The sequence below is a fragment of the Macrobrachium rosenbergii genome, chromosome 48, assembly GCF_040412425.1.
Source record: "Macrobrachium rosenbergii isolate ZJJX-2024 chromosome 48, ASM4041242v1, whole genome shotgun sequence".
NCBI classification, from domain to species: Eukaryota; Metazoa; Arthropoda; class Malacostraca; order Decapoda; family Palaemonidae; genus Macrobrachium; species Macrobrachium rosenbergii.
In genome coordinates this window covers 52,874,548-52,888,582 of record NC_089788.1, presented here as the reverse complement: position 1 = coordinate 52,888,582, position 14,035 = coordinate 52,874,548, and the positions used below count along the sequence as shown (strand labels likewise).

At 39.3% G+C, this 14,035-nt stretch overlaps 1 protein-coding gene across 1 annotated transcript in view; it reads right to left on the bottom strand.

Moving 5' to 3' along the window:
• Positions 1–727: 727 nt before the first annotated feature.
• The window catches only part of LOC136831720 (carbohydrate sulfotransferase 8-like), a 31,759-nt gene continuing 18,451 nt past the window's right edge, over positions 728–14,035 (bottom strand). Inside the window, exons 4-6 of the mRNA XM_067092343.1 lie at positions 3,479–3,708; positions 2,097–2,225; positions 728–1,513 (exon numbers count right to left, since the gene is read on the bottom strand). Of these exons, the coding sequence (XP_066948444.1) occupies positions 1,028–1,513; positions 2,097–2,225; positions 3,479–3,708 (845 nt within the window). The 3' untranslated portion in view covers positions 728–1,027. The remainder of the gene's footprint in view (positions 1,514–2,096; positions 2,226–3,478; positions 3,709–14,035) is intronic.

Here is a 14,035-nt window from a genome sequence, read left to right as displayed (position 1 = left end):
AGTTGCACTATGAATCAATTGTTAGGAGAGTGTGGAAAGTAAGATGGAAGAAGGAGAATATGAAAGAAGGTATAGTAAAAGGAGCGAAAGGGGTTGCAGTCAGGGGTAGAAGACACGCTGCAAAGAACCTTAAGTAATGCCTACAGTGCACCGCATAATGGCACTACCCTCCTACGGGGTAATGTTATGCAAAAAAAGAACTGAATGTCTTATAACAGAATTTTCAGTAAAAATGAATGGCGACTATCTAACTTAACTGAATGTTAAACAGCTGCAAATGAATGCTGGGGAGTAGCAATGGTATATTATATAGCAGTAAATATAGCAGTTATGTAAAAATAACTTAATATAGTCACAAGAGTATTAATTCTTTTTTTTGAAAAACCATACAACGCAGTACCATCTTCAACTGATTATATTTCATGACATTTAGAATGAAATATCTATGGGATGCAGAACACTAAACAGCCAAGTGGAATATTTTTATTTTATATGTCCCCAATCTGAAAAGTCCATGTAGAAACTATGACTTTGGTACGCAATATATATATATATATATATATATATATATATATATATATATATATATATATATATATATATATATATATTTACATATATAGTATACACACACACACACACACACACACACACACACACATATATATATATATATATATATATATATAAAACTTAGGAGAAGAAGGCTTAGACTTTTTTTTTTATAAAAAAATTACATTAACAGGAGGACAAGAATACAGTTGAATTGGATTGCTTTTTCGAGATATTGTGAGGTTGGGTTACGAATTTTTTTTTTATCATCTTATTGCAGGAAGTCTGAACCTATAGTTTACCTTAGGATTCCTGCTGGGTGCTTCGTAAAGTAACTGTAATTTCACTTCTATGTGCCAGGAGACAGGTTGACGGTGAAAAACTAACTACATAATGAATTATTGCTTTGGGAAAAGGTTACGAATCCTTACCCAGAGTATCAAAGTAACAGTAAAAAATGGACGAAAAGCAGAGACTAAGAGTAATTAAACATCTTCATATCTCGGTGGTACTTCCTCTTCAGCGCCTCTACTTCCTTCGCCGAGAGTAGATCCACATGCGCCTTGACCCTGTCGGCGCCCAAGGGTTCCTCGATGGGAGACAGCTTGACTCTCTCCGACCTCGAGCCCCCGAGCAACTCGACCACGTTGTCCGAATCCTCCTTGAAAGTCTCGAGCGTCACTACGAAGTCGTAGTCGATGGCGCAGGGGTGACACACGTCCTCGTAAGGTAAGAACATCTGACTGTCGATCACTCCTTCGCTGATGATGTACTGGACGAATTCCGGCCAGCTGATGTTGGCGATGGTGGCCTCCGGCCGCGTCTGCCTGACTCTCCGGAGGACCTGGTATCCCAGGGCCGGGTTGTGCACTTCGTCCAGGAAGACGGCCAGCAGGCGTTCCAGAGGGTGACGCACCACAATGATTTTCTTGTAGTTGGTGAGTCTGTACTTCAAGTCATCCTGAAATCGTAACAATACTGACAACTAGAAACCTGGTGACTGTATACCGCATTACTGTAAATCATCCTCACCATAATCGGTAAGAACTGAAAGGCATAAGCATGCAAACTAAGAGCAGCTATCATTAATTTTGCTGCTCATTAATGCCGTATCCCCTCTGAAAATCTGTTAAGGTTTATAAAATATTCCCATATTTCATTGAAACTTAATCATTCATAATTCCGTCAATAACAATTAAGAATCCCTCGATTTTGTAAACTGCTGGTTCAGTTAAGAATACAGTTAATGTGTCCGAGATAAAAAGTTTGCCCACAAGTCATTGTGATAGTGATTTTTTTGTTCAAAAATTATATATAAATCTTTGAAAAGTAGAACAAGGTCACTCATTTTTTGGTTAAAAGAGAAGTCAGTTTGTGGTTCGTTATATGTCTAATAGGACCAAATAGCTACGGACAAATAAGAGGAATGATGGTAAGAATCCGAGTGATGATATAACGTCACTGCAGCTCCTTTGGCCAGGAAACGAAACGATTTCCCGCAGACGGGAAGCTGTCGCGATATTGTGAGACCCGGAGAAACTCACCTTGTTTTGGATATCCCTCATCGTCTTTTCCTTGAAGGCTTCTTCGATCTTGCCCTCGCTGATTCCAGTCACGTTGAACGACATCCGGGAAAGCAACATCCAGGCTTTTCGCCAGCTGCTTCTGGCTACCTGTTGGAGGCGGGACGATTTAGAAGACCTTTTGGGGAATTTTTATTGGGCCGGTGGGCTGCAATAACGTGGCAGTTTACAACGGCACGTCCGAAAATATAAGCGACATTGCAGAGTATTCTTAAGTATCGTCTTTAGATTTTAATGATAGTTCGCCATGATGCGTTTGCTGTACTGTGATTACCTTTAGATTAACAACTGATAGTAATACGACTGAGCTCAAATTATTCTCGGAAACTTAGAAACGGACGGACCACTTATGAACTGATTAGAGACATAGTGTTAGATTTAGTATAGGCGACACAAACGCCAATGATGGAAAACTGACCGCCATCTTAATCCTGTCAATGATCATCATTATAACATATACTGGATTACAAACTTGCCAAAGATAAAACTAATATTTCTTTCGTTACTTTGACATTTTTACACATTTTCTTCACAATAATTTGATATTAGTTTTAAAACGCTTCAGACAGATTCATTATTCTTATTATTACATAAAGGCATAATTACGTGTCCTATTTCAGAGTAACAGTGTCATCACCTATGCTTTAAACATTATTTGTAAGTGGTCGCAAACCTACGTTGCATCTGTTATGCAGGACATTGTTACAAACAGAATGTGAACAAGATATACTACAAGTCCTGGATCTTTTAATCGGGGATGGTTTATTTATGAGATATTAATATTAAACAATGACGCATCGAATATTGCAGTTAATATACAAACATACATATACAGTAGGCTTACACATGTACATATAATATATGCATATATATAGGCTACTCTTATAATTTATAATTCATATTCTTATACACATACACATATAAATACATACATACACGCACTAAAACACAACACATACACACACATACATACATATTATATATATATATATATATATATATATATATATATATATATATATATATATATATATTAGTGTGAACCTTTGTGTTTCCTTGCACTGGGTATATTACTAAATTTATAATTTATTGAGACATTAGTAGATTTGTCGAGGCTAGTGACGTCCAGATTTTGAGTATATCCGTCCATAATTAGTGAAGTTACTATGAATTTTATGACCCAAGAATATTTGCTCACTTTTTCAAGTAGCCCAAGGCAAGAAGACGTCGACCTTGCCGTCACTGCCCACAGTAGAACCAATATTGCAGCGAAGTCTCAACAGAAGGCCCAGTCTTCCACAGAGATTTAGATGCCAGAACCGATTTCCCATTGCTTCACTCACCTTTGGAATTGAGCAATAGATGGCCTTGTGGCAGTCGTCGTACAGCAGATACTTTCGACTTTCCCTCGTTTCGTAAATCGTCTCCACCAGCTCCTTTCTGTCTATGGGAGCGCAGGTCTCATTTATGGCTCTCCTTCTTCGCCACTGCGTTTGAAACCAAGAGGGCCTCCGCGCAGCTCTGCTCTTTTCCTCCCCTTCTCCGTCGTCTATTCCTGAGTACGCGGGTACCACTGGAGAGTTTGGTTAAAAGATTAATACAAACTGGCTCACATGCACTTAAACACACATTCACGCACAATAATGTTAGTCTAAGTGTATATTTGTTTCGATCATATTCGTAATTCAAATGAGCTAATAGAATATAAATATTATCCAGTGGATATAAATACTATAAAACAGAGCTTAACGGTTACTTCAAGGGACCGTGAAAGCCATATAAGCTTCTCATAAAATGAGGACAGAATGAAATCACTGTCTTTATTGACCAATAAACCGTCAGTCCCAAGGACGAATGGCTAATGAAAAAAGGCAGAATTCATTGCAACATTCATCCTTTAACTGCTGAGTCGGGTATGAGCGGCAGCGCACTCAAATTTACGCGCAAGATTCATGACCAGTACCTCGGCGCTTATTGTGGTGAAATGTATCATTTATCGTAATATTTCGTCCAGATGTGTTCACTGTTCGGTTGCTGTTGGTTAGCTCCGGTCATACCGAAGTAAAAAGCAATCTCGCGGCAAGTAAGTCAGTCATTACAGATTTTGGCCATCTGTAGTTCCGAGATGCATGAAACCATTAGTGTTGAGACACGCGAGGTCATTTTCACGAATTGCTCTGAAGTATGATGTAAAACTAGGAAGGTACAGGGTACATTGTAAAAACCATTGGGAAATAACCTCTACATGAGATATTTTGCGTGGTGCCTTCAAATTAGCTGAGAAAAATGTGAGATACACAGGGTAATTTGCGTCAGGTACTTTGAAGTAAATTGTAAATTTGGAGAGCTGTAGGTAATTGGCTTATGTAACTTTGAAATGACTTAGCATAACACAAAAGATACAATTTGTGAAAAGTGCTTAACGTTAACATAAAAACTAACGCTATAAAAAATGATTTGCATAAGAAGAAATTTGAAATAAATTAACAACCCAGAGAAATTATATCAGAACTCTGGAAAGCTAAAATAAAAAATTATCCATCGATACACAAAGCGCGAAAACTGCCCAGGCTTGAGCGAAACAGTCGAATGCGACGAACAAGAGGCGAGATATCGAGAACACCTGTCCCACGCACCTGTGCTCTGTTCAAGTGTTTTAATGTTAGTGATCATTTCACTTCCTCCAGCGCTAATGCAGACACTTTCTGAGCTTTTTTCTTTTGTATTCATTTTGCTACGGTGAAAAACCCAGAGTTATGAATTACGGCGCAGCGCAACGGTCATTAAATATAAAAGGTCGTAAATAAAAATGAGGCCTCGCTTACTTTTTTGTCTCTGCGTGTTAATGTGAACGAACGTGCACACACACAAACACACAAATATATTTATTTATATATAGCGTATATGATATACATATATATCATATACTTATATATATGTGTATATGGATGTATGTATATATATATATATATATATATATATATATATATATATATATATATATATATATATATATATATATATATATATATATATATATATATATATATATATATATATATATATATATATATATACAGTATATTATATATATACATAAATATATGCATATGTATGTATATACAGTATACACATAACTATACATATATGTGTGTGTGTGTGTTAGCTTTCTTTGACTTCTCAAAGCCTAGTTGGGGAGAGCAATTAAAAACCGAAGCGGCGCGTACGTCAACGCTAGAATATTTTGATTTATCCGAAAGGGGACTTCTGTCTGTGTTCCCCGAGAGAGAAAGAAGTTCCCGCCGAAAAAGGGTACAAGGAAAAAAGGGGGCCCATAAAGATGCTGCTCCCAGAAGCTCTCGTCCATTACATTTCTTTTTTTCCCCTTTTCTTTTTTTCTTTTTTCCTTTTTCGTTTTTTTTTATGGGGCCGCTGGATAAAAGGAGAGGTAAACTTCAGCAGGTCTGACAACACATCAGTCTCCCTGTGTGCACGTGGACGTGTGTGGCTGTGTAGGTGTTGGAGTAAATGTCGGGTGCATGTGCGTGTGTGTGTGTGTGTGTGAGTGCAAGCAAGTGTGCGTTACGCGTATCTGCTTTAGAAGACATACATGTATTCAAATATATATATACATATATATATGCATATATATATTTATATATATATATATATATATATATATATATATATATATATATATATATATATATATATATATATATATATATATATATATATATATATATATATATATGTAGCCTATTTGGTTGAAACGGTGGAATCAGAGTTTCTTGAACGCATCTATTTCACTCTGATTTCCCCGCAGTTGCCTCTAATTCGTCTCATTTCGTTCCATTTCCTCCCGAGCCCTTGTATTTAGTAGAACCGTTTACAACTGTCTGTAATCTACTTCTGTGCGAAAAATAAGCCCACATTTATACGTTGAGCGCTCTCTCTCTCTCTCTCTCTCTCTCTCTCTCTCTCTCTCTCTCTTCTAGCCTTGGAAGCCAAAAGTTAAGAGAATTGCGTCAGAGGAGGAAGGAGCCGGGTATTTCCCCATTTGCTGGGTTTTATGATCTCTTAGTGTTACAAAATGTAGCTTTACTTTCCCAGGGATATCAGACGAATGCCTTCCATACGCATGCTGGGATTTATTACCGAATCCACCAGACTCCTAAGACCTGTTGTAAATTTCATTAATGGTTAAGGGAAATTCTGTGACAAGGGCGTATGGCATTTGCTGGCGGTCACCTTTTCATGCATCGACCAAGCCCTTTTTTTCTGTCCTCTGTATGAGTGTAATAGTAACATGATCTCACAGTGAGGTAACTGCTTCTGGAGCTCTATGCTTAGGTGAACATATTTAGACAAGAGTTACTACTGCTTTTAGGAGGCTGTAGGTTTATAAGGGCTTGATATACAGGAAATAAGTAAGAGAGTTCCAATACTTGACAATTATTAGAGTAACGTAATTTTGTGATTTATTTAAGTCAACCTTGTTCTAGATTTAAGTTATTTCTTAAGGCAGTTAATGTTAAGTGTGTATTGTTTTGTTTTCGGTATAGTTTCTCGCCTCCTCCCCGCTCACTTAATTGCTTGAACTATCGTTTTAACGATTGGGGTTTGTTTATTTTTCGAGTGCGGCATGACTCCTGTGAGGTGACTTGTGAAGGACGGTGCTCGACCTGGGGGAGTTCGGGCCGTACTTTGCTTCCTGACACTTATACAGCTGGCGATTGTTGGAGAACCTTCTTGCATTCTTACATCCTGAATCTTGCTTTTGGAGCTGCTCTTCGCAGGAACACTTCTGTCACCTGCGACGTCGTGTGACCTGTGTCTGACGCAGTTGACATTGTCACCTGCGACTTCGTCGTACTGCCACCTTAGTGGATACATTTCCCTAAGGTATTGAGTGCTATCTCATTCTGTCGGCACCTGTCGCATCAGTGTATCCCCGAGGACGCCTTTATAAGCTGCTGTTGAGGGAGCAATCTGGCTCGTGAGGTGTCAAGTAGGGAGACAGATACCAGGTAGGAGTTTATCTTTGCGTTGTCGGACAGGACCGCCTCCGACCCCCTGTACCAGTGGTTACCTGTGTATTCCTGTACTCCCTCGTTTGCAGAGCTGTGATGCATTGGATCACGACCTCCTTAAAGGCACTTTAAATTTATTTTGGATTACCGCTTCCCTGTTTTGTGTGAGGAGTTTGTTAAATTTTTATATATACATATATTATTTTTCTATATAAATCTATCTATAAATGCTCAATTTATAGACTCTGGTGGTCCTTATGGCCTATAGGCCTTTGTGTTTGTTATGTTTAGACTGTAATTCATAGGTAGGAATTTAAGTGTTTTCTCCTTTTATCCTTCACCTTTTTTCCTTTGCTTATAGTTATAGGTATATTTTGATTTTGGCCTGGCCAGCCATCGTATGGATATATTCCGATTCAGTTATATTCTTGTGTTCGTTCTCTCTTCATGATTCTATCTAGGGCTTAGATTTTTTAGCGTTTAGGAATTTGAGGACTAGTCTACGTCCTCTTCAGTCACAAGGTTGACTTAATTTGTTGTTTTTTTTGAATAAATATTGTTGAGTTTTCCCTTTTGTTTTCGTCTTCACTGACCATATTATGCTGAGTATTTTTGAACATCACTGAGAGTATAAATAGTGCAATAAAAGACCTGCACCACGACCTCTTATAAGGGTGCGTAACAAATTGGCGACCGTGACAGGATATATATTCTCAGGGATACTCAGTATCTTGGTCTGTGGAGCGACACTGGGGTGGTCTCTTCAATATTTATTTTGTAGTATTGCCTTTCTCCCTGTACACTTTATTTTTTTGGCATAATGGAAGAGTTTGTCTTTGATCCTGCCGAATATTTGGGGTCGGCCGATTGTATAAAGCATTTGCCCGCATTGAGTAGGAAGCATTTAATTTCTTGTGCACAGTGGTTAGGTGTTCCACTGAAATCTGCGGGCACTAAGAGGGAAATATTGATGGCAGTAAGGGATAAGATTTCTCAAGATTTAGCAGAGGCTGAAAATTTGGTTAGCGAAAGACGAGAGGACAGTGATGATGAAGATAGCATGTTTGATGCAGATTCAGAGGAGGAAAAATTGAGTGTGAGAGCGGGTTTGACTTTGTTTGAGGATCCTCCCCGCACAGGTATTATTTTTGAAGGTCCCTCCAATTTACCTAAAGCTAATTTGTCTACTAATCCTTTTTGCCTTCCCCAAATCCTACGCCAGAGGGACCCTGGCTCCTATTCATGCTTTGGGAGAGTCTAAGGAGGAGGTAGAATATAAGTTAATTTGCAAACGAATAGAGTTGAGAAATTGGAATTTGAGGAGAACGAGAGGGCAAGGCGTCACGAGTTGGAGGTAGCAAATATAAATTTACAAATGGCAAGGTTGCAGTGGACCAATATGATCAGTGCCCCTAAGAATAATTTTAATGATAAATTTAATTTAGGTGCAGCATTAAAGTTAGTGCCAGTCTTTGATGAGAAGAACGTCCCTGAATTCTTCAAGGCATTTGAACGAGTTGCCACCCGATTGTCTTGGCTCTCTGAAATGTGGACTGTATTAATACAATGTAGATTAGTGGGCAAGGCAATCCGGGTATACAATGCCTTGGAGGAAGGAATTGCTCGGGACTACCAGAAGGTCAAAGCACTGGTCCTAAAAGCCTATGATTTGGTACCCGAGGCTTATCGCCTGAAATTCAGGAATTATAACAAACACCCTTCCCAGTCCTTTGTTGAATTTGCACGGGTCAAGGAGGAACAATTCGACGACTGGCTAAAGAGTCGTCAGGTAGTGTCTTATGCTACGTTGAGGGAATTGTTGCTCCTTGAGGAATTCAAGAAAGCGTGTAGCAAGGAGTTGAGAGTACATCTCGAGGAGGTTAAGGCTATAAAACTGAGTTATGCCGCCCAATTGGCAGATGAATATGTCTTGACTCATCGTTCTGGAACTGGTAATTTTGGTTATCAAGATATGAATAATCCCTCTTCTCGTGTCATCAGTAATGGAAGGAGAGTAGAAACCATTTCGTCTGTCTCTAATATTCCTAAGGGTAATAATGACCATTCTTTTACAGGTAACAGGAAAGTTAGTGGAGTGTCTGGAGGACCACCTCCTCCTCGTGTCTTTGTTAACAGGGATATGCCTAATTCAGGCAATAATAACTATAACAGGCCTAATGATAACAGAGGTACTGGACGTAGAGTAACCTGTTACTGGTGTGACAAACCAGGTCATTTCAGCACCAGTGCAATGCCCGTAGGAGGTATCTGCAGAGAAATGGTCAGAATCCAATTTCATTAATTTCAACAAGTCTGGTTTTAGTGATAAGGTAGAAAAGACTGAAGTAGTTAGCAGTAGCGTAGATAGTAATGATAATCCATCCCCTAGCAATAATAATTCGTGACTCAATTTTGACAAATATGTCTGGCCAGGTAAAATAATTCATAAATCTAAAACTATCAATGTTAAGTTTTTGAGGGACACTGGTTCAGCTCGGTCTCTGGTGTTGAGTGAGGCTTTGAATGGTTTACAAGAGCGTTCAGGTAATTTTGTTGTTCTGGGAGGGTTCCCGAACACAGTTGTTTCTGCTCCGTTGGTGGATGTCAGGTTGTCTTTTCCTGGATATGATAGGGTTACTGAGTTGGCCGTTGTCGATAATCTCCCCATTCCTGGTATTGACGGTATTTTGGGAAATGATATGCTCAATAGTGAAGGTCGGGAATTATTTCCTATTTTGTCTGTTCAGGCCCATCCTGTTTCTGTAACAACCCGTGCCACAGCAAGAGCTGCTGAATCAATTAATGATGATGAATTATTATTTAGTAGTTTAGAAGTAGATGTAGAAAGGCCCGGGTCTGTAGATAGTAGTGATAGTCATATTATTATTAATGATGTTCTGAAACCTGATTGGGACCGTTTGGCTTTCATTGAGGCCCAGAAAAAAGAATTTAATTTCGAGTTAGGTGATATCAATGATCTAACTAAGCCTCGGTTTGGTATAATTCATAATTTGTTGTACAGATTTAGTAGACCTTCGACAGATGATCTGAGCAAGACTTCTCGGATCGAGCAAATTGTGGTCCCTTCCCAGTTCCGTGAATCAGTAATGAGTCTCGCTCACGACAATTTCCTTTCAGGTCATTTTGGGGTATGGAAGACTTTCCGTAAATTGGCAAGATATTTTTGGTGGCCTGGGATGAAATCGTCTGTGAAGCGTTTTGTGAACGAATGTGGGGTTTGTCAGGTTATGGGAAAACCAAATCAAATTATTCCCAAGGCTCCTTTAAATCCTATTCCTGCCATCGGAGAACCGTTCTCGGAATTGGTGATAGATGTGGTTGGTCCTTTGCCGAAAACTAAGTCTGGTTATATTTATCTATTAACAATTATGGATAGAGCCTCTAGATTTCCCGAAGCTTTCCCTTTGAGACGGATAACTTCTAAAGTAGTTTTTGAAAAATTAATGGAATTCTTTTCCAGGTACGGTCTCCCCCGTGTTATTCAGACCGATTGCGGTACGAATTTCACGAGTAAAATGTTTAGAGGTAAGTGTGCTGAACTGGCCATTCAGCACATCACAAGTGTTCCGTATCATCCGGAAAGTCAAGGTGTGGTGGAGAGGTTTCACCAAACATTAAATCTGTTTTGACAAAAAATTGTTATGAACACGGAAGCGAGTGGGACAAAGCACTTCCGTTCGCACTCTTTGCTCTTAGGAATCATCCCAATGCCTCCACAGGTGTAGCTCCTTCGAACTGATTTTTGGGCACAAAGTCCGTGGCCCTTTGGACATTTTTTTTGTGAAGTATTAGGGGCCAATCGAAGGAGATATCAAACTGGGAGAATTTGTGGATGATTTGAGAAAGAGAATGTTCAGTGCTTGGAAGTTTGCGCGTGATAATTTGAATTATTCTCAGGCTAAAATGAAGGCTAACTTTGACAGGAACGCTAAAGCCCGTTCTTTTGAACCAGGAGAATTGGTTTTGATTTTGAGTATGGACTCGGACAATTTTCTTGAACCTAGATATATATGGGTCCATGGAAAGTTTTGAGGAAATTGTCCGAGCTGAATTACGAAATTGAAGCTCCCGGTTCAAGCAGGAAGTGTAAAATTTTCATGTAAACAGGTTGAAAGCGTATCATAGTAGAAGTGTTGATCCTTTAACAGTTGTCTCTGAGCCAGTAGGCTATCTGTAGCCGTGGAATTTCCTCCTCAGGATTCGGATGATTTAATGAGTCAGGTTTCTTCAGATGCTCTTTTTTCTAATATACAAAATTTAGAAGTTTTACAGGAAGGTCTAAAAACATTTGGATCCACATCAAAGAGAGGATATATTTAATCTAATTTATTCCTTTTCAGATTTATTCCGGGACTCTCCTGGTAGAACTAATTTTCTTTGGCATGATGTAGATGTAGGTAGTGCCTCCCCAGTTAAACAAAGTCCTTATCGGTTAAATCCTGTAAAGAGGGATTTGGTCGAAAAGGAGATTAAGTATATGTTGGAGCACGACCTCATTCAGCCATCAGTCAGTCCTGAGTTCCCTATTGTTCTTGTTGGAAAAGCTGACGGAAAGTTCCGCATGTGTGTGGACTATCGAAAGGTTAATGCCCACACCAAAAATGACTCTTTTCCTTTGCCACGTATTGATGATTGTCTCGACCAGATAGGTTCTGCCAAATTTATTACAAAACTAGATTTGTTGAAGGGTTATTGGCAGGTTCCATTATCTGTTAGAGCCGTGAAATCTCGGCTTTCGTAACCCCTTTGGTTTGTATGAATGCAAGGTTATGCCATTTTGGGATGAAAATGCCGCGTGTACTTTTCAGAGGCTTATGAATAGGGTCATTTGTGGTTTGAAAGGAACTGAAATTTATATTGATGATTTGGTTGTATATAGCAATGATTGGAGTACGCATATGGTAAGATTGCGTAAGGTATTTGAGGCCCTTAGGTCTGCTGGTTTGGTTATTAATTTAGCAAAGTGTGAATTTGGCAAGGCAAAGTTTTGTTATTTGGGTCACGAGGTTGGTTTGGGTCAGGTAGCTCCGAAACAAGCTAACCTCGAGGCAATTATTAATCTAAAAAGGCCAGGTAATATTAGAGAGGTGAGAAGAGTTCTGGGGATGACTGGATATTATCCCCGCTTTGTGCGAAATTTCTCAGATCTTGCTCAGCCTCTTACTAACCTTTTAGAGAAGGGTCAAAAATTTTGTTGGTCTAATCAGTGTGAGGAAGCTTTTAATAAGCTTAAAACCATTCTAATTTCCAAACCCATTTTGACTTCCCCAAATTTTGAGAAACCTTATATAATAGCGGTAGATGCCAGTGATGTGGGTATCGGTGGTGTCCTTTTCCAAAGGGACGATGAAGGTGAGGTACACCCCATATCTTATTTTAGCCGGAAGTTATTGGCGGCTGAAAGGAGGTATTCTACCATTGAAAAAGAAGCTCTTGCTTTGGTCCGTACCCTCATACATTTCAAACCTTATGTAACTAACTTTTTTCTTCCCATAGAAATCTGGACGGATCATAACCCGCTTGTTTTCATTGAGCGTATGAAAGGAGCCAACCAAAGGATCTTGCGTTGGGCTCTCTTGCTTCAGGAATTCAAGCTGGTCATTAAACATATAAAGGGGTCTGAAAATAAGATTCCTGACGCTCTCTCACGAATTTGAAATGTTTGCCTCACCTCCCTCGTACGCTGCCCTGCTCGTTTCTCCGGTGGGTTTGTATAAAAACGGGTTTTTTTTTCACACCTGCAAGTTGAGGTGTGAATATGTAAGTTTCCTTCTTTGATTTTTGCGAGTTTTGGCTGTATTGTCCTGATTTGACGTTGATTTGTTTTGTTTGGTATGTGAAGATTTGGTTGGTGTCGAGACTTTTCTGGTTGTCGTTGTTTAGTCTTAAGTTATTTTTGACTTTGCTGTTTAAATATAGTTTTATTTTCAGGCTAAGTAACTTTTGTCGTGTCCTTTTTTTTTTTTTTTTTTACTTGTCTTTTGTAGTTGGACCTTAATGCTCCTGCTTTTCAGGTTCTTTGTTCTTGTTATTAAAAAAATATATTTTTTTTTTTTTATCTCGGGGAGGAAGGTATTAGAGTAACGTAATTTTTGTGATTTATTTAAGTCAACCATGTTCTAGATTTAAGTTATTTCTTAAGGCAGTTAATGTTAAGTGTGTATTGTTTTGTTTTCGGTATAGTTTCTCGCCTCCTCCCCGCTCACTTAATTTGCTTGAACTATCGTTTTAACGATTGGGGTTTGTTTATTTTCGAGTGCGGCATGACTCCTGTGAGGTGACTTGTGAAGGACGGTGCTCGACCTGGGGAGTTCGGGCCGTACTTTTGCTTCCTGACACTTATACAGCTGGCGATTGTTGGAGAACCTTCTTGCATTCTTTTGGAGCTGCTCTTCGCAGGAACACTTCTGTCACCTGCGACGTCGTGTGACCTGTGTCTGACGCAGTTGACATTGTCACCTGCAACTTCGTCGTACTGCCACCTTAGTGGATACATTTCCCTAAGGTATTGAGTGCTATCTCATTCTGTCGGCACCTGTCGCATCAGTGTATCCCCGAGGACGCCTTTATAAGCTGCTGTTGAGGGAGCAATCTGGCTCGTGAGGTGTCAAGTAGGGAGACAGATACCAGGTAGGAGTTTATCTTTGCGTTGTCGGACAGGACCGCCTCCGACCCCCTGTACCAGTGGTTACCTGTGTATTCCTGTACTCCCTCGTTTGCAGAGCTGTGATGCATTGGATCACGACCTCCTTAAAGGCACTTTAAATTTATTTTGGATTACCGCTTCCCCTGTTTTGTGTGAGGAGTTTGTTAAATTTTTATATATACATATATTATTTTTCTATA